This window comes from Bubalus bubalis, chromosome 6 (genome assembly GCF_019923935.1).
Source record: "Bubalus bubalis isolate 160015118507 breed Murrah chromosome 6, NDDB_SH_1, whole genome shotgun sequence".
Lineage (NCBI taxonomy): Eukaryota > Metazoa > Chordata > Mammalia > Artiodactyla > Bovidae > Bubalus > Bubalus bubalis.
This window is the reverse complement of record NC_059162.1, coordinates 20324614-20343182: the sequence shown is the minus strand read 5'-3', so window position 1 is coordinate 20343182 and position 18569 is coordinate 20324614. Positions and strand designations below refer to the sequence as shown.

General features: G+C 37.2%; 1 protein-coding gene across 8 annotated transcripts in view; it reads left to right on the top strand.

Moving 5' to 3' along the window:
* RPRD2 (regulation of nuclear pre-mRNA domain containing 2) overlaps nucleotides 1-18569 on the top strand; it is a 95344-nt gene that overhangs the window by 64396 nt on the left and 12379 nt on the right. For 4 of the 8 annotated variants that reach the window (XM_044944404.2, XM_025287898.3, XM_044944407.1 and 1 more), the window contains exons 3-8: nucleotides 221-321; nucleotides 1168-1245; nucleotides 2514-2566; nucleotides 3108-3234; nucleotides 4705-4880; nucleotides 17140-17422. In XM_044944404.2, the coding sequence (XP_044800339.1) occupies nucleotides 221-321; nucleotides 1168-1245; nucleotides 2514-2566; nucleotides 3108-3234; nucleotides 4705-4880; nucleotides 17140-17422 (818 nt within the window). The remainder of the gene's footprint in view (nucleotides 1-220; nucleotides 322-1167; nucleotides 1246-2513; nucleotides 2567-3107; nucleotides 3235-4704; nucleotides 4881-17139; nucleotides 17423-18569) is intronic. The other 4 variants (XM_044944405.2, XM_025287899.3, XM_044944408.1 and 1 more) reach the window with 1 other exon arrangement.

Genomic DNA, 18569 nt, shown 5'->3' with positions numbered 1-18569 from the left:
TGGAGAATTCAATGAACTGTATAGTCCACGGGGTCAGAAAGAGTCGATACAACTGAGCGACTTTCAGTTTCCCTTTCCCCTGCATTGGTAGGTGGATTCTTAACCACTGGACCATGAGGTAAGTCCCTGGAAAATAATTTTGTTGACAACTTAATTTTCATATTTCTAGTTTGAGACGCAAGTTTAACACTTTTATGTCTCACTTTTTCTTTCTTCTCAGGGATCCATCTGTCTCTAAATCTGTAGAACGAATCTTTAAAATCTGGGAAGATAGAAATGTATACCCAGAAGAAATGATTATGGCATTAAGAGAAGCTTTGAGTAAGTATCCTTTCTCTCTGAAAAGAAAGTTTGAATCATTATTCAGTCTTTAAAATTATATGTATTTTACAGGTCCAGTCCTTTTGCTTATTAATGAAAGACAAAGCTTGGGATATGGCCTTATTTAAAATTAAATAACTGTACAAATCTGTTTGCATTAATTTAAGTAGAATGGTTTGAAGAGGGTTGAATTTTGGTTTTTTTGACTAAGAAAAGGCAAGCATATTAAGTGATGATCATTAATTAATTTTCTCCATTTGTTTTACTTTGGGTGCTTTAAACTATTCATCTTTTGCGTTTAATAATTACTGCCCTGTCCTCTTACTTTTGGGAGAATTTTTAGACAAGGTTTCAGTTTTCACTAAATTATTTGATACATTAATCATATATTGGTATTCTTCAGTCTCTTTTACTTTAGATTTACAGTAAGTTTTGTACAGGTGTTTTTAAAAGTATTTAGTTTCTATGTATTAGATTCGTGTAATAAAGTCAGTGAGTAGAAGTTGGTGATATTTGATACCATGACTGTAATTTGACTAGAAATTTGCTTTAAAAATAGCATCTTCTAAGAAGCTGTTAAATTCTTCATTTGAGTGAGTTACCTAGTGTTTTTAAACTTCCTACCCTATTCTTCTCCAAATTAATTATTTCTTTGATACAGAAATCATGTTTATTTGACAGCTTCTTAGATCTGGTGGGTGTTTTTATCTTTTTGTAAAAATAAAAGAAAAGGAAAGAAAGAAACAACACACAGTCTCGGATTGCCTTTTTTCAACTTTGACACTGAAGTGGACAGACAGAACAGCTTCCCATAACGCCAGATTGCAAAACTGAAATGTTTTCCAGGTACAACTTTCAAAACTCAGAAGCAGCTGAAAGAAAATCTGAACAAACAACCGAATAAGCAGTGGAAGAAATCACAAAGTAAGGAACAAAATCTCAACTAATATAAATTACCTCCTCTTTTTGGAGCAGAAGAAAATGTAGACCATTTGACATCGTACCTGGCATAAACCATGGGCAAGCCTGTGTTTTCCAGGCCTGGGAGGCTCCCAGTGACTTACACTAACCAAGCCATCATGGAGTTACTTCTTTAAAAAAAATAAAAATACTTTTAAACAAAGGAAATGCAGAAAAAGGGTTTAAATGTGTGAAGATTCAAGAGTAGTTGGGGGATTGGAAGAAGAAAAAAATACATGATAGTGCCCGGGGTACCTTTAAGGTTCAAAGCTATGTGAAGTTAGAGGCAGCTGGCATTACAACAGAGCTGAAGAGGAGACTAGGCGTTAAGAAGCATTTCTGTGGGAGCCATGAAATCCTTCAGATTTGGGGAGATACTCTACCAGATTAGACATGGGCCTCAAATCCTGGCCAGAAGCCATTCTCTTAACAGGAGCTCCTGCTGTGTTTATCATGTTTACCCAGCATGAGATCATGGGAGTGGAATACTGCATGTGATAGGCTGCTGTGGGCCAAATTGAGGAATGTTGAGAAAGATTTGAAGGTGTGGAGGGAACAAGGTAAAAGACAGACTTGGGAGGTGAAACAAGACACTTGGGATGGTTTTGCTCCAGCAAGCATGTGATATTCATCATGATTAAGGGAGTCCTTTCACATCCTTTTGGTCATAAGTTGCATGCTTAGGAACAGCAAGAGTCGTCATTTCAGCCAAAGTTCAACCACAGTAGTATTGTACCTAGAACTTTTCCTGCCTGTTTTTGCTTTGAATTGAGTCAGCAGAAAAAAGAAATCCAAAACTAAATACATAGGAATAGAGTTGATGCTTGGAAGTAAATTTTCTTCAGCCAGTGATCAGAATTAATTGGATGTCCTGCTCCTGGACACCTTTAATTTGAGGTGTTAAGGTCCTGTTACACTCAGTCAGAATAGGCAGAAAGATACTTCATGTATCTCCAAGTCAGTAATTCTAGGACTTCAGACTTACAGGGTATATTGGAGGTAAGTAGGTTAAACCTATCTAAATAGTACATATTTTTATACTGACCATGCTTGGGAGTTTTCAGTTTACATATCCACTGTATGTTCTAAGAGTTATACTATGATTTAAATTTGCATGTTTGACATATATTCAAAGAGTATATACCCTCAACTATAAAGCTGAAAATTTCCCTAAATAATTAGTCAACATTTTTTGTCTATATTCTTAAATAACCTTTTGTTTAATTCAACAGCATCCACGAATCCAAAAGCTGCTCTCAAGTCTAAGATAGTTGCTGAATTTCGAGTAAGTTACAGAATATGTCCCATGTGCCAAAGTATTATCCAACCCTTTTGTGTTATAGTTTTCTGTATAGTTCATCTTGTAAGATTTCTTTTTATTGAATTATGCATCCATTATATTTTAAACATATTGAAACTCTCTAAAACTCAAGAGTTTTATCTGTATGCCAGCTGAAGTCTGTATTAAACCCGAAGAAGAGGTTCATCTTCCTATGAAACTATTAAATTAAAATTTACTTAAAGTTAACATACTAAAACTATCTAATTCAAATTGAAAGAAGAGATAAATGGATCTTTGCCTGTTTCAATCTTAACTTTATATCCATAAATTATCTTTGAATAACATGAAAAAGATCTTTTAAAGTATATAACTGAAAATATGGTTTTGATACAAGAATTGATGTTGATATCCCTGATTCTGAGGAAATATGAAGGTTTTTGCTTCTCATGGTTTTGTTAGGTGTTAGTCATGTTTTACTTTGGTGTAGAAAGATAGAGTAAGAGGATGATTTCATAAATGAAGTATGACCCTGGTCCGTGTTCAGTCTCAGGCCCTCATTGAAGAGCTGTTGCTGTACAAGCGCTCAGAAGATCAGATAGAATTGAAAGAAAAACAGCTGTCAACCATGAGGGTGGATGTGTGCAGCACAGAAACTCTCAAGTGCTTAAAAGGTAATCTTACATCCTTCTAAATAGAATAAGTCAGGTTCTCTTTCCAGATGTGTCATTTCAAGTAATCAGACTGACTGCTTCCATAAAGAGAACCTCAGGTTGTAGAGAACTGCTGTGGCACCTGTTTCCCAGGTTGTGATTTCATGCCTGTCAGTTTCATAAATAAATTCCTAGCCTTCAAATTTTACACCTTAAACAATGTTACATGCCACTTATATCTCCATTAAGTTAGAGAAAAATAAATTTAAAAAATTTTTAATAAGTATATTCTATCCTTTTCCCCACTTCTAGTCGTTTCTTGATATATCAGGCTATGATGGACAGGTGTATTTCATGTGTATGATTATGTGGTTTGTATTCACTCTTCAGTAAGGTCACTGTAGGGAACTCCCTGGATATTTTAGTGGTTAAAACGTGGCACTTTCACTGCCGTGGCCTGGGTTCGACCACTGTTCAGGGAACCAAGATCCTGCAAGCCAAACAGCACAGCCTAAATAAATAAGGTCACTATAATACCTCATAAAGTCTAATCACTTTCTTTCCCTTACGTTGTAGATTATAAATAATAATCATATTAATTTATTAGAATGTGAATCTCATGAAAATAGAAATTATCCTTATTTGTTCTTCCAGTATCCTAGTGCCTAGAGCAATACCTGGTATGTAATAAATACTTGATAAATATTTTTGAAATAATAAGTAAATAGCTACCGAACTATTCGTTGTGGCACCTATTTTGTTCTTGTACCATGCTTTAAATTGAACATGTATTATCTACTTTAATCCTCAAAACAACCCAGAAGCATGTTAAAAACCTCCACTTTGTACATAAGAAATCTGAGACTTCATAAGGCGATAAGAAACTTGCCCAAGTTCCACAGCTAATAAAATGCAGAGCCTAAATTTATATCTATACCTAAGGCCCTATTCCAACATCACTGGGCAAAAAGTACTTAGGAGAATAAGTAAAAGATGGTAATGTCACTGTTGTTGAAAAACAATTCATGCTACTTTTCTAATTTCAAATTACCAAGGATCTTTTCCAGATAGGAAAGAATTTCTAAGCATGATACACATAGAGGTCACTTTATCTTGACTTTTCTGAGCCTCTGTTTTTTCCTCAAAGGGATACATCTTATTATAATCTATAGTGTAAAAGTTAATGGTAATAAAAAAAAAAGTTAATGGTGTGTAAGTGTACAGAATTGAGCCTCATTCCATTATTCCTAAGTAGCAGTGTGACATCAGATTTGTGAATTAAAGCAATCAGCAAACTTTCATTTATTTGAACTTTCTTTATCTTAATTACAAGCGCCTTCATGATGCACTCTTGCTTCAACCTAGCAGGATCACATGAAACATTTAAATAATCTGTTTTGTGATTTTTTTGTGTGTGTGATTTAGGGAAGCTTCTTTAAGGTGTAACTATGAAACTAAGAAAATATAGAATACTTCCTCTTGTTATTTTAGATAAGACAGGTGGGAAGAAATTCTCCAAAGAATTTGAAGAGGCAAGTGCCAAGCTGGAGGAATTCGTGAATGGATTGGATAAGCAGGTGAAAAATGGACCGTCGTTAACAGAAGCACTGGAAAATGCTGGAATTTTCTATGAAGCACAGTACAAAGAAGTAAAAGTGGTGGCCAATGTAAGTAATGATTAATACTGTCTTACATCAGTTGCTGTCTGTATATCTGTGACTGTTTGTAGGTGTTATTTAACTCTATAGGGATAAGCATTATTCTCTCTAGTTCACAGATGAAGAAGTTACTTTTGAAGGCTAGTAACCTTGTACAGGAGAAGGCAATGGCACCCCACTCCAGTACTCTTGCCTGGAAAATCCCATGGACGGAAGGGCCTGGTGGGCTGCAGTCCATGGGGTCGCTAGGAGTCGGACATGACTGAGCAACTTCACTTTGACTTTTCACTTTCATGCATTGGAGAAGGAAATGGCAACCCACTCCAGTGTTCTTGCCTGGAGAATCCCAGGGACGGGGGAGCCTGGTGGGCTGCCTTCTATGGGGTCGCACAGAGTCGGACACGACTGAAGTGACTTAGCAGCAGTAGCAGCAGCAACCTTGTACAAGGTCGTAATATAGCTAGCAAGTGAAGCCACCTGAATTAAGACCTAGGTCTTTCTGAGGATTTCCTTGGTGGTGCAGTGGTTGAGACTCTATGCTCCCCATGCAGCAGGTTTGGGTTCGATCCCTGGTCAGGGAACTGGATACCACATGCTACAAATAAGAGTTCCATATCGCAACTGAAGATTTGCACATGCTGCAACTAAGACCTGACGCAGCCAAATAAATAAATCTTAAAAAAAAAAAAGACCTAGGTCTTTCTGATGCTAAAGACCATTAAGCTTTGCTAGAGCCTTATGTCTCAGTTTTTCAGTGGCTATGTGCCACGTTACTATTACAAAATATAAAATTGGGCAGAAGTATGTATACTTTTTTTTAAACCCAGAAAGCTACATGGAAATATTGTTACTGAATTTCATCAGCTCAGTTAAGGACCCTGTTTTTCCCCACCTCAACTGGAAGAGGGATTGATATTTGGACATTTGTCTGTAACGGCTCTTGAAAGAAACTGCTTTGTACTTTTTTTTTTTTTAGTTTTAATCACTATATACGGTTATAGAGGGGCTTTCCAGGTGGCACTAGTGGTAAAGAATCTGCTGCCAATGCAGGAGACATGGGTTCAATCCCTGGGTCAGGAAGATCCCCCGGAGGAGGAAATGGCAACCAACTCTAGTGTTCTTACCTGGAAAATAGACAGTGGAGCGTGTGGGCTACATACAGTCCATGGGGTCAGACACAACTGAGCATGCATGCACACATGGTTATTAGAGTATGTAGTTCTTTAATTATTATTATTTTTTTGGCCACACTGTGGAGCTTTTGGGATCTTAGTTCCCCATCCAGGTATTGAACCCACACCTTTGGGAGTGAAGACTCTGAGTCCCAACCACTGGACCCCCAGGGAATTCCCAGTATATAATTCTTTATATCCAACGAATCCCACTTCTTAGACACAGTTTCTTTTAACTCATTTAGCTGTTTTTTCTGGTATTTACCTCTATATTTCTGAATTATGTACTCATATTATTCTTTCTTGATTTATACTGTATAAGAAATATTCATTGGGACTTTAGCAATCCAGTGGTTAAGATGCCATTATTCCACTGCAGGGGACATGGGTTTGATCCCTGGTTTGGGGAACTAAGATCCCCACTTGCTGTGGGGCATGACCAAAAATTAAAAAAAAAGGAAATATCTGTTAACTTCTTCATGTGACAAATGACGATTTAGCTTATAGTCACCTCCCTAGCCTCTTCTCCCAGTATCATTATAACTTTAAAATCTGTTGATTATCCTGTAATTTGAAATACTAAATTTACTATTTTTTTGAGCACTTACTCTAGGTTCCCCACTTTATAAAATTAAAATAATAACATTCCTATTCTTTCCCATTATTTTCTTCTGTCCCTTCAGTTTCTCAGCATCACTAAACTATACTTTTACATTTTCTGGGTTGATAATACTTATATTCCACCATATAATTATAATTAAGTCTTCTTTGCTTTAAAGGCTGAAAATTAATAAGCAAAAAACACTCACCATAACTGTGTGAACATTGTTCACTACAAGGTTTTATAGTAACTTGGTTATAGTAGAGAGTTTTTGTTTTTTCCTAGAATTTCTGTTTTTCTTGTTTGCCTTTAGCTTTTTTTTTTTTTTTTTTTTTGTCTCTCTAGATTCTGTATCCCATCAGATATTCCAAATCCGTGTTTTCCCCCAGAGACCTTCCTATCAGAGCTTGTATTCTGCTCTATTTTAGATCTCTAGATCTCATCCTAGGACTATTCTTCACTGCTTTTCTGAGCTGAGGCCTCTATTTGCCAATTTCCGTGTCTTCTTTTCTTGGTTTTCTCTCCTGTTTTGCTAGAGTATATCCTCTATTAATTTCCCAAAAGAAGAGTTTGTGAAGGATGACTTTTCTGGGTCTCTCTATTTTAAAATGTCTTTATTCTGTTTTTACATTTGCTCTGATAGGTTGGCTGGTTGAAGATCATTTTCCCTTACAGCTTAAAAAGCATTAGTCCATTGTCATTAATGTTGTTGATATGAAATCTTTGTAAGGTCTTTGTAGGTGAAAGTTTTTTCTCTGGAAGCATTTAGGGGTATTTTTTGTGATGTTCTGACATTTTGCAATGATATATTTACAGGTGAGGTTTTGTTTTGCATTCATTATGGGTTAGTTGGAGGGCTTTTTCAGCCTGAATTCTAAGATAATTTCTTTATCTCCTTTTTCTTGGAAATTGATTAATCAAATGTTAGACTTCCTAGGTTGATCCTCTAGGTGTCCTGTGTTTTTCATGTTTCATCAACCTTGATCTTTTTGTTCTGCTTTCTGGAAGATCTAGAGTCTTTTTCCTTCCTCTAGTTAACTTGATTTTTCTCTTTTATGATTCTGATTTTCTTAAAAATCAGATACTATCTCTTTTGTCTTTTCATATTTAAGAATGAGGTATGAAAAAATTGATTGTGAAAGCTCTCTGTACATAGATAGGAATTATCTGAGTTTATTGCAAGTATAGTAAAGTCTGTGTAGATAAGGAGCTGGCTGTTAGGGTGGGAGGAGTCCTAAATCTCAGAAGGCTGGAATCTTTTTGCCAGGATACTGTAACTCTTTAGAGAAGAATTCATATTTTTTTGCCTGGGGCATAGTGCCTTACCTGCCACATCAGGATTGCAGAGGAGTTGGTATTGAGTGTTGGGTATTCACACTTTTAATTTCTAATTTCAACCCCTCTATTCATTCCACTGTTTTATACTCATTGTTTCTTGGATCAAAACTTCTCAGGGATTCTGCAAGACAGAATCTTTCCCAGGTGTAACTTCCTTTCTGCATATTCCTAACCTCATTTTTCCCCACCCTCACTTCTTACCCCTCATCACTTCTTACTCTTACAGCTCGTTCTGTTTTCTAAAAATTTGTAGAAACCTTTTTCTCGGGTATGCTGCTGGTTTATACTTTTGTGTTGCATTACTAGTCATTTATAGGTGTTCCAGGAGGGAGAGACACTAAATGGGAGTGGTCAGTTTACCATTTTTACTCAAAAGACCATTTTATGATTTTTGAGTAGTGAACCATCATCACTTATTTATGAAATTATATAAAATGATGTAGTGTGCTTTGGAGGATCCACAGCAAATGGCTGGGAGAAGTTTATTCAGCTAACAGTCATTCCAACTCTTTGCTAAATCATGTCCAACTCTTTGCAACGCCATGGACTGCACCCTGCCTGGCTCTTCTGTCCATGGTATTTCCCAGGCAAGAATACCGGAGTGGATTGCCATTTCCTGCTTCAGGGGATCTTCCCTACCCAGTGTCTCCTGCATTGCAGACAGATGCTTTACCACTGAGCCACCAAAGAAGCCCTTCATTGAGCACATGCAATTGCAATTCTGTATAATAAAAACTGTAGTAAAGGTAACTATAGGGTGATAGGAGAACAGATTGAATAGGTACTTGAGCTAATGTGGGAGTGGGGATCGGGAATATGGAGAAAATTTTTCCCAAAAGGAGCTAAACTCTGAAGTTGCAGTAATTAGCTGAATGAAAGCTCTTATTCTCATTCTCAAGCATGGGAATAAACGTGAGCATGGCAAAATTGGTGAGCCTGAAAGTTGTTTCTTATAGGTGAGCATTTATGAGGAAGTGATAAATAAAACTGGAGAGGGAGTCAAGAACATGGTCCTGAAAGGTGTATGTTTATTCTAAGGTCTTTGAATTTTACCCTGAAAGCAGTGGGAAACAGTTGTAGCATTTTAATTTTGCTAGTGATGTGATCAGGTTTGCATTTTAGAATCAAGATAGCAGAATGGAGAATAGGAGACTATCAGAGCCAGGGAGGGAGAAGGCAATGGCACCCCACTCCAGTACTCTTGCCTGGAAAATCCCATGGACGGAGGAGCCTGGTAGGCTGCAGTCCATGGGGTTGCTAAGAGTCGAACACGACTGAGCGACTTCACTGTTCACTTTTATGCATCGGAGAAGGAAATGGTAACCCACTCCAGTATTCTGGCCTGGAGAATCCCAGGGACAGGGGAGCCTGGTGGGCTGCCGTCTGTGGGATCTCACAGAGTCAGACACGACTGAAGCGACTTAGCAGCAGCAGCAGCAGCAGCAGAGCCAGGGAGACAAGTGAGTAGGTTATTTAAATAATCTGGGTTGACTTATATGGAAACACTTAAGCCTTTAAACGATATTTTCAAAAAGATTTTGACCACAGAAAGAAAGATTTTACTTGGAAACTGAGACCTACAACATGTATATGCGCACATACAGTTAAAATTTCACAAAATAAAACTTGCTCTTGTTATATGCAATACACTGGGAGATTTTCTTTGATATTATTTTATTTCCTATACTTTTTCTTATTTTTAAGATGAATATTTATTTATTTAGACTTTTTTCTTTTTTTTGTTTTACTGTGCTTGGTCTTTGTTGCTGCACGTGGGCTTTCTCTAGTTGCAACTAGAGACAGGGCTACTCTTTGTTGCCATGTGCAGGCTTCGCAATGCAGTGGCTTCCCTTGTTGCAGAGCATGGGCTCTAGAGCCGCAGTCTCAGTAGTTGTGATACACAGGCTTAGTTGCCCCATGGCAGGTGGAATCTTCCCGCATTGGGGATCGAACCCATGTCCCCTGCAGGACTAGCAGGAAACAATAATAAGATTCCCTTCCCTAAGATCTTTATGCCATTGTTAACTTTTTACTTATGTATATTTTATACAATTTTTATTATTTTTCTTAAACAGTCAGTAGACTTTTAAAGAAATTAAGGGGAAAATAGTCCTCTGTATTTACCAGTTCTGGTATTTTTCATTCCTTTTTGCAAATCCATATTTCCATCTAAGATCATTTTCCTTCAGCCTAAAGTCTAACATTTCTTGTAGCGCAGAACTGTTGGTGATGAACTTCTCAGTTTTTAATCTTAAAAATGTCTTTATTTTACATTCTTGAGAAATATTTTCACTGGATAAATAATTCTAAATTGGCATTTTTTTTTTTCTTTCATTACCAAAAAACGTTCCTTTACCTGTCTTCCATTGTTGTAATGGAAGTCAGCTGTGCCTAGATTTCTTCTTTGTAGTTATCCTGCTGCAGAGGGATAAAGAGGGTTCACTGAGCGTTTTGCATCTGTGGTTTGATACTGTTAATCAATTTTAGAACCTATTCAACTATTATCTTTTAAAATATTTCTTCTTTTTCATTCCTCTTCCTTCTGGGACTCCAGTTATACATCCCATGTGTTCTTAGATTTCTGCTCTTTCATTCCTTTTTCTCACTGGACTAATTTTTGGGTACTTAATATTTGTTGTTTAGTTGCCAAGTTGTGTCCAACTCTTTGAGATCCCATGGACTGTGGCCCGCTAGGCTCCTCTGTCCATGGGATTTTCCCAGCAAGATTACTAGAGTTGGTTACCATTTCCTTCTCCAGGGGATCTTCCCAACCCAGGAGTTGAACCCACGTCTGCTGCATTGGCAAGTGGATTCTTCACCCCTGAGCCACCAGGGAAGCACTTGTCTTCAAATATTCTTTATTCCACTGAGTGAAGTCTGCTGTATTTTTCAGTTCTAGAATTTTCATTTGGTTCTTTCTTAGAGTTGCTTTTCTTTGTTGAGATTTCCAGTCTAGTCATCTGTTCTTCATCTTTTCCTAAAAATTTTTCAACGGATTTGTAATTACTGTCTTAAAAACCTTATGTATGTATTCTAGTATCTGGGTCATCTCTAGGTATACTATTGACTGTTTTATGATTTGTGTGTGCGTGTATACTTTAGTCATAATCATATCTATATGTTGTCTCTTTCCATGTCTAAGAATTTATTTTATAGGAGACATTTTGAGTGATACTTGTGGAAACTCTGAATTGTGTCATTTTCCTTTAACAAATGTTTTTGGGTTTTTTTTTTTTTTCCTGGCAATTAGTTAAATTATCTGTGGATTACTATGATGTAAAGGCTTTGGTTTTAGGCTTTCTTAGGATGAGTTTGTTTGGACATAGTCCTTAGTCTTAGAATATGGTCCTTACTCCTAATCTATGGCCTTTGTGGCATTTTAATAAGAAGTAAAGGTGTTTACTAAGCCTCTCTAACTTATTGCATGAACTCTTAACTCTGCCTGGCACTGGGCACTGCTGAAATCTCTGCTCAGATCTTTAACTTCATAGTTTCCTTGGAGATATCATCAAAGGAGCTATATCCACCATCCAGATTTATGTTTTTGTTGTTATATATTTTAATTATACACACACAGATTTTACAGTTGTTTCATGTCATCAACATTTATTTAGTGTTTATTAAACTTTTCTATTGTACTGCATTTAGTTGCTGTTAATATTTTCTTTTTATCTTTGGTCTTCGGTAGTTAAAACAGTGATCTGCCTAGGTGTGGTCTTCATTCATCTGATTTAGGGTTTGCAGAACCTTGAATCAGTGGTGTATTAATTTACTAGGACTGCTGTAACAAAGTATCTGAGAGTGGATAGCTCAAACCTACATTAATTTATTGTCTTATACTTCTGGAGACTGTGAGCCCAAAATCAAGGTGTTATTAGCAGTGTTAATTCTTTCTGAGGGGCTGTGAGGGAAGGTTCTGTTCCTGGCTTCTCTGTTTAACTTGTAGACGGTTGTTGCCTCCTTATGTCTCTTCACATGGCCTTCTCTGTTTCTAAATTTTCACTTTTAATTAAGACTACCTGTCATACTGCTCTAAGGCCCATCCTGATGACTTCCTTTTAACTTGATTACCTTTAAAAACTCTTATCTCCAAATAAGATCATAGTCTGAAGTATAGGGTTAAGACTTCAGTATACAATTATGAGGGGATATAATTCAACCCTTAACAAGTGCCTTAATGTTTTTCATAAATTTGGGGATGTTTTCTTGTCAAATACAGTTTCTATTACATTATATCGCCTCTCTTCTTGGAACTCGGTTAATTTGTGTATTAGATCTCATCAGTGTTCCAAATGTCTTTTTATGTTCCTTTCTGTATTTTCCATTCTTTCCCTTCAGTGCTTCTCTTCTAGATATTTTCTACTAACCAGGCTTCTAATGCATTAATTCTTTCTTCTGCTGAATTTTACCTATTATTTAACCCATTGATTAATTTAGTTAGCTTATTTTTCAGTTTTAGAATTGCCTTTTTTTTTTTTTTCTCCAGAAAGGATTCTGCTTTTATGGTGAAATTCTGTTAACCTATTTTAATTTTTTCCTCTCATTTTTTTTCAGTCTTTATTTTGTAAAACTCTCAAACTTAAATATCTTAAGTACATTATGAAGACCTTTTTGGGGGGAATCATTTGAAAATAAGTTGCAGGCACCCCGTTACCCCCAAATATTTTCATGTGTGTTTTCCTCCAAGGTAATTTTTTCTTTCATAACCATAAGAAATTTAATACATTGATGTACTATTATGAAGATTACAAATCAAATAGTTTGTCCAGTGTCTCCTAATTTGGATTTATATGATATTTCTTTGTGATCAAATAGAGGTTATCTGTCTTTAGTAAGAATATCATAGAAGTGATTGTGTTCTCATTTCATCCTTTCAGTTAGCATACAAGTTTGATTTGTTTTACTACCTGTAACATTCCCTTTGATATCTTAATAAGATATTAATAAATGGCATCTTCTCAGCTTGTCCACTGAAAAGTTTTCACTTGGTAATTGCTGTGGATTGAATTGTGTACCCCCCACAAAGATAATGATGAAGCCCTAACCCTTTGGTACACATGAAAATGACCTCGCTTGGAAATAGGGACTTTATGGATGTGATCAAGTTAAGGGGAGGTCATTAGAATAAGCCTCAATCCAGTGTCACTGGAGTCCTTATAAGAAAAGGGAAATTTGGATGCACAGGAAGAATGTCGTGTGACAACCAAGACAGGTATTGTAGTGATGCATCTGACAAACCAAGAAATGCTAAGAGTTGATGGCCACCACCAGAAGCTAGGAAGAGGCAAGGAAGAATTCTGCCCAGTCTCAGAGGGATCATAGCCCTACTTGTACCTTGACTTCGGACTTCTAGCCTCCAGAATGTAAAAGTGAAAGTGTTAGTCACTCATTCATGTCCAACTCTTTTCAATCCCTTGGATTGTAGCCTGCCAGGCTCCTCTGTCTATGGAATTCTCCAGGCAAGAATACAGAAGTGAATTGCCATTCCCTTCTCTGGGGGATCTTTCTGACCAAGGGATCAAGTCCAGGTTTTCTGCATTGCTGGCAGATTCTTTACGATCTGAGCCACCAGGGAAGCTACTCACTACATTCATTGCTAACTACTAATTCATTACAAAATAATTATTTTGATGCTCAAATTATTCCACGTGGCCAGCGGGAGCTCCTTTCAAGTTGCTTTCTGTGTTCTTTTGACATGTCCCCATTGTTTTTTGTGTTTCCTTACTTTTGGAGCAAGGTATTCCAAGTTCATATTGCACTTTTCTGTCCAGCCTTGGAATCAGTCATTTCTCCAAGGAGTCTTGGTTCCTTTTAGTAAAAAACCGTATTCGGAAACTGAGATCTGAATACTAGGTGTATTTATTCCTATTGGGATATCACTGCTGCCGGACCATATCAGTGTACAGAGCTGGGAAATATATGCATACATACTTAACCTATATACTCACATTCAGATCTGTATATATTTCTGTATCTGTCGATACATGTTAGAAACCATGTGTTCACACTGTTGTCCCCAGTCCCAGTCCAACACTACAAGGTTCATTCTAGTTTTCTTCCTTTCCAAATTTGTAATTGCTTTTTTCTAAAAAATGCAAAATCTTGCTCCCCGTATCTTCAACATAATTGCTTATTTGATCATTGCCCATGTGTATAACCAATTTTCCAGCACTTCCATTCCTCCCATCACCTCTGTAGGCTTTCTTTTTAAAAAAAAATAATAAGTTTATTTTAGGCTGTGTTGGGCATTTGTTGCTGTGTGGGTTTTTCTCCAGTTGCAACAAGCAGGGCTTCTCTTCAGTTGTTGTGCACAACTCCTCATGGTTGTGGCTTCTTCACCAGAGCATGGGCGGGGGGCCATGTGGGCTTCAGTAGTTGCAATGCGTGGGCTGAAGAGTTGCAGCTCGTGTGCTCAGGGCTTAGTTGCTCTGCGATGTATATCCTGAACCTGTGTATCCTGCGTTAGCAGGTAGACTGAAGCACCGGGGAAGCCCTATAGGCTTTCTTTTATCTTGCTTAGGCTTCAAGTTCCCATGCAGTGCCTTCCTCCCATGCAGTCATTTTCCTTACTCCATTTTGGCTCTGTTACCTAACCTAGGCACCCTTAAGCTCTTGCTCTGATGAATTTTGGACTGAATTGTTCAAGGTGATATTTTTCTGTATCTTCTTGAACGTGTAAATGACAGCTATTTGGATTTTGTCAGATGATTCCAATATTGAATATACTTGTTTTGAGTATGTTCATTGTGTATGTTTTTTCTTTTAGGTCATTTGGTCCTATCTCTTGGCATGCTTACTGATTTTTTCTTGAATACCGAGCATTGTATATAAATATATTTCTATAGAGTGTTGGTGATTTGTTTTCCGTCAGAAAGGATTCACCCTTTCTTTTGCTAGGCGATATTGTGAGAGGTAATCATATTAATCAAGTATGATTAATTACTTGGCTGAATAATCACGCTTCAGGCTGAATTGCAGTTTGGGGAAGCCTTTGATTTTCTCTTGTTCATCCAGCTTCTGGATCACAGATTTTTCCCACCAAGAGCCTGGGCTGATTACTAGGCCCCTTCCTTCATTGTGTGATTTGAACTCTAATCCTTGTCTCTTCTGTACCACGAGACTATGTTTAACTGCACTTTATTTTTCAGAAATTTTATGCTTAATTCAGCAAATACTGTGGTGTTTTTTTAAATTCAAGTATAGTTGATGTTTTGTTAGTTTCAGGTGTATAGCATAGTGATTCAGTTACATATATACATGTATTTGTTCTCTATCAGATTCTTTTCCCTGTATAGGTTATTACAGAATATTGAGTAGAGTTCCCGTGTACTATACAATAGGTTCTTGCTGGTTATCTATCAGCAAATATCTTGAAGGAAAAACAGTAGCATATTGTTAAGCCAGTTCTGTCCTTTCTCTTTCATCAGAATTTTGGCCTTTCTAATTTTTTTTAATGTTTCTGTAGGCCAGCAAGACTTAAAAGTTCTGCATTTTTCTTTATATTATTTAGTAGTAACCCTGTGCCTTTTCCTTTTGCCTAAATTCTCAGATTTTTGCTTAGCTCCCCCATATCACCAGAACTCTTAAGAGAAAGACAGCTGCAGAATGTCAGCTTGACTTTACTCATGGTTTCCCCCTGCTGGAGAATTGCCACCTGGGTTTTGGTTGCCTTGGCTCTCTACAGTACATTCAAATGCGTGTGTGTATGTGTGTGCTTGTGAAAGTGTATAGATAGGTATATGTATGTATCTGGCTTTTCTATTTGTTCTTGATAAGAGTGTTGCTTTGCTACAAACTACTCAGTTATATCCAGAAGCAAAAGCTAAATTATAGTATTTTATTTTCTACCCCCCCCCCCACCCGTTGTTTGTTTTGCCCCACCATATGGCATGTGTAATCTTACTTCCCCAACCAGGGATTGAACTTGTGCCCCCTGCATTGGAAGCATGAATTCTTAACCACTGTACTGCCAGGGAAGTCCCCCATCCCATTTTAAAAATAATGCTCCTTGCTCAACCAGCTGAAATGATTCCATGATTTAATAGTCCAAGACCCTTAACCAAAAGGAAAAAGACACAGAGCTTCAAGACATTGGCAGTTAAGATAATCAGATGACTAGTAGGATTTAAGCCAGGTGATCAAGGTTAACAACAACAGTGGTACATCATATTGATTGTACGTACCTTTGAAGTGATGTGATGGCAATTACACTTTACCTCTGTGGTCTTCCTCCCCACAACCCATAACCCCAGTCGAATCATGAGAAGGACATTAGACAAAGCTCAGTTAAGAGACCATCTACAAAATACCTGACCAGTATTCTTCAAAACTGTCAGGTTCATCAAAAACATGGAAAGGAACATCTAGCAAACTATCACAAACAAGAGAAACCTAGGAAATATGACTACTAAATTACAGGATCCTGGAATAGAAAAAGAACATTAGATAAAAACTGGGGAAATATTCATAAAGTATGGACTTTAGTTAATAATAATAATGATCAAAATTGGTTTATTAATTGTAACAAATGTATCATACTCAAGTGTCAATAATAGGGAAAATTGGGAACTTCCCTGGTGGTCCAGTAGTTTGGAATGTGCTTCCACTCAGAGGGCATTGGTTCAATCCTTGGTCAGAGAACTAGGATCCCACATGCTGTGTGTATGGCCAAAAAAAGGGGGGAAATTGGGTGTAAGATATATGGGAACTCTATTTTATCTTCACGGTAATTTTGTACACCTAAAACTTTTAAAAAATAGTTTATTTTTTTTTTAAGTCAATAGTGTTTGACCTCTCAAACTGCTTTATTTATGGATATAATTTTTGTCTTCTTGGTGATTGTTGTATCTCCAGTACCTAGAAGGTTGGCCAGCACATTTAGGCTCTTGATAAATATTGGTTGCCTGGAGGGATCGAAGAGAGCAAGGAAGGGTGAATTACAGATAACTTGTAAGTTTCTGCCTTGGGTAACTGTGGATGGTAGTAATGACTTAGGAAATAGAAGAAGCAGAGATTGGAAACTGTTCCATGCTTGACAGGTGATATGTTCTTGTTTTATACCAGTGATACAGTTAATAATAATGAAGAAATCTGATCAAGTCAGAATGGTAGCTTCTTGGTTACTTCTCAGAGGAGTAAACTCTTTTTTCTCTTTTAGGCATATAAAACCTTTGCTAATCGAGTGAACAATTTAAAGAAAAAGCTGGATCAATTGAAGTCAACCCTTCCTGATCCTGAGGAATCACCAGTCCCTTCCCCAAGTGTGGATGCTCCCTCCCCAACTGGCTCTGAGTCCCCTTTCCAAGGAATGGGAGGTGAGGAATCCCAGTCACCAAATGCAGAGAGTGAGAAATCTGCCACACCTGAGCCTGCGACAGATAATCGTGACGTGGAAGATATGGACCTCTCAGATGTGGAAGACGATGGGTCAAAAATCATTGGTACGTCCTGTGTGATTAGTAGACCACTTGCTCCTTATCTGTTTTGCTTTCCCCACCAATAAATCTGTCACCGGCAGATATTAGAAAGGTAGTTCAATCCTTATAAAATTAGAGCACCAAGGTGGTAGTATTGTCTCTAGAGCAGTGGTTCAGGATTTGGTATGCCATGTAGATTAAGAATCTGTGCTGTTCAGAGAATTCTTTGGTGGTGCAATGGTTAGGAATCTGCGCTTCTGCTCCCGGGGGCCCAAGGTCCAAAAAGGCACATAGTGTGGCAGAAACAAAATACACACTGGATTCTAGAAACTGAGGGCCATAAAAAAGAGTGAAAATATCTAATTAATAATTGTTTATAACTTATTAAACTGAAAATATTTGGGGTGTATTGAGGTAAATAAAATATATTATTAAAATTAACTTTGTGGGGTTTTTTTTTTGTTTTTTTTTTTTTGCTATGGTTACTAGCAAATTTATACTTATATATGTGTCTTGAATTGTATTTCTGTTGAACAAGCACTGCTCTAGAGGGAAGGCCGCTTATGCTGAAATTCCTTGTTCTCTGTCACTCTTGACCTTGAAGATTCCAAGATTCTCATTTTGTTAACCACACTTTGACAATTAACACAGTTAACCTGGATGGGTGAATTGTTTCTCTGGTATCCCCAGCTTTTATAATTATTTTTATTAGGTAGTTTGACTTAGGTTGAATTTGATGCACTATCCATATATACGTTGCCTTTAAAGTATTAAGACAATCTTATTGCAGGAGGTATAACATTGTATTAGTGTCTGATTTTACCCCCAGTAGACCAATTTCGGAAAGCCAAAGGAAAGTAAGTACACTAACGTATGTACAGAGTTTCTGTCTCTTAGGAAGCTCCCAGGTTAACGGCAAAGAAAAGACAGGACAGTTTATGACATAAACATTACTGAAAAAACACAAATGTGTACCAAATAATAACATGCTTCCAGAAAAGTACAAATTCAGTACACAGATACTAATATGGAAGAAATCATTAAAAAGTAAAATAAAAGATGCTTTAGAGGGACTCCATGGTGGTCCAGTAGTTAAGAATTTGCCTTGCCATTCAGGGGATGTATGTTTGATTCCTGGTCAGGGAAGCAAGATCCCACATGTCTCAGGACA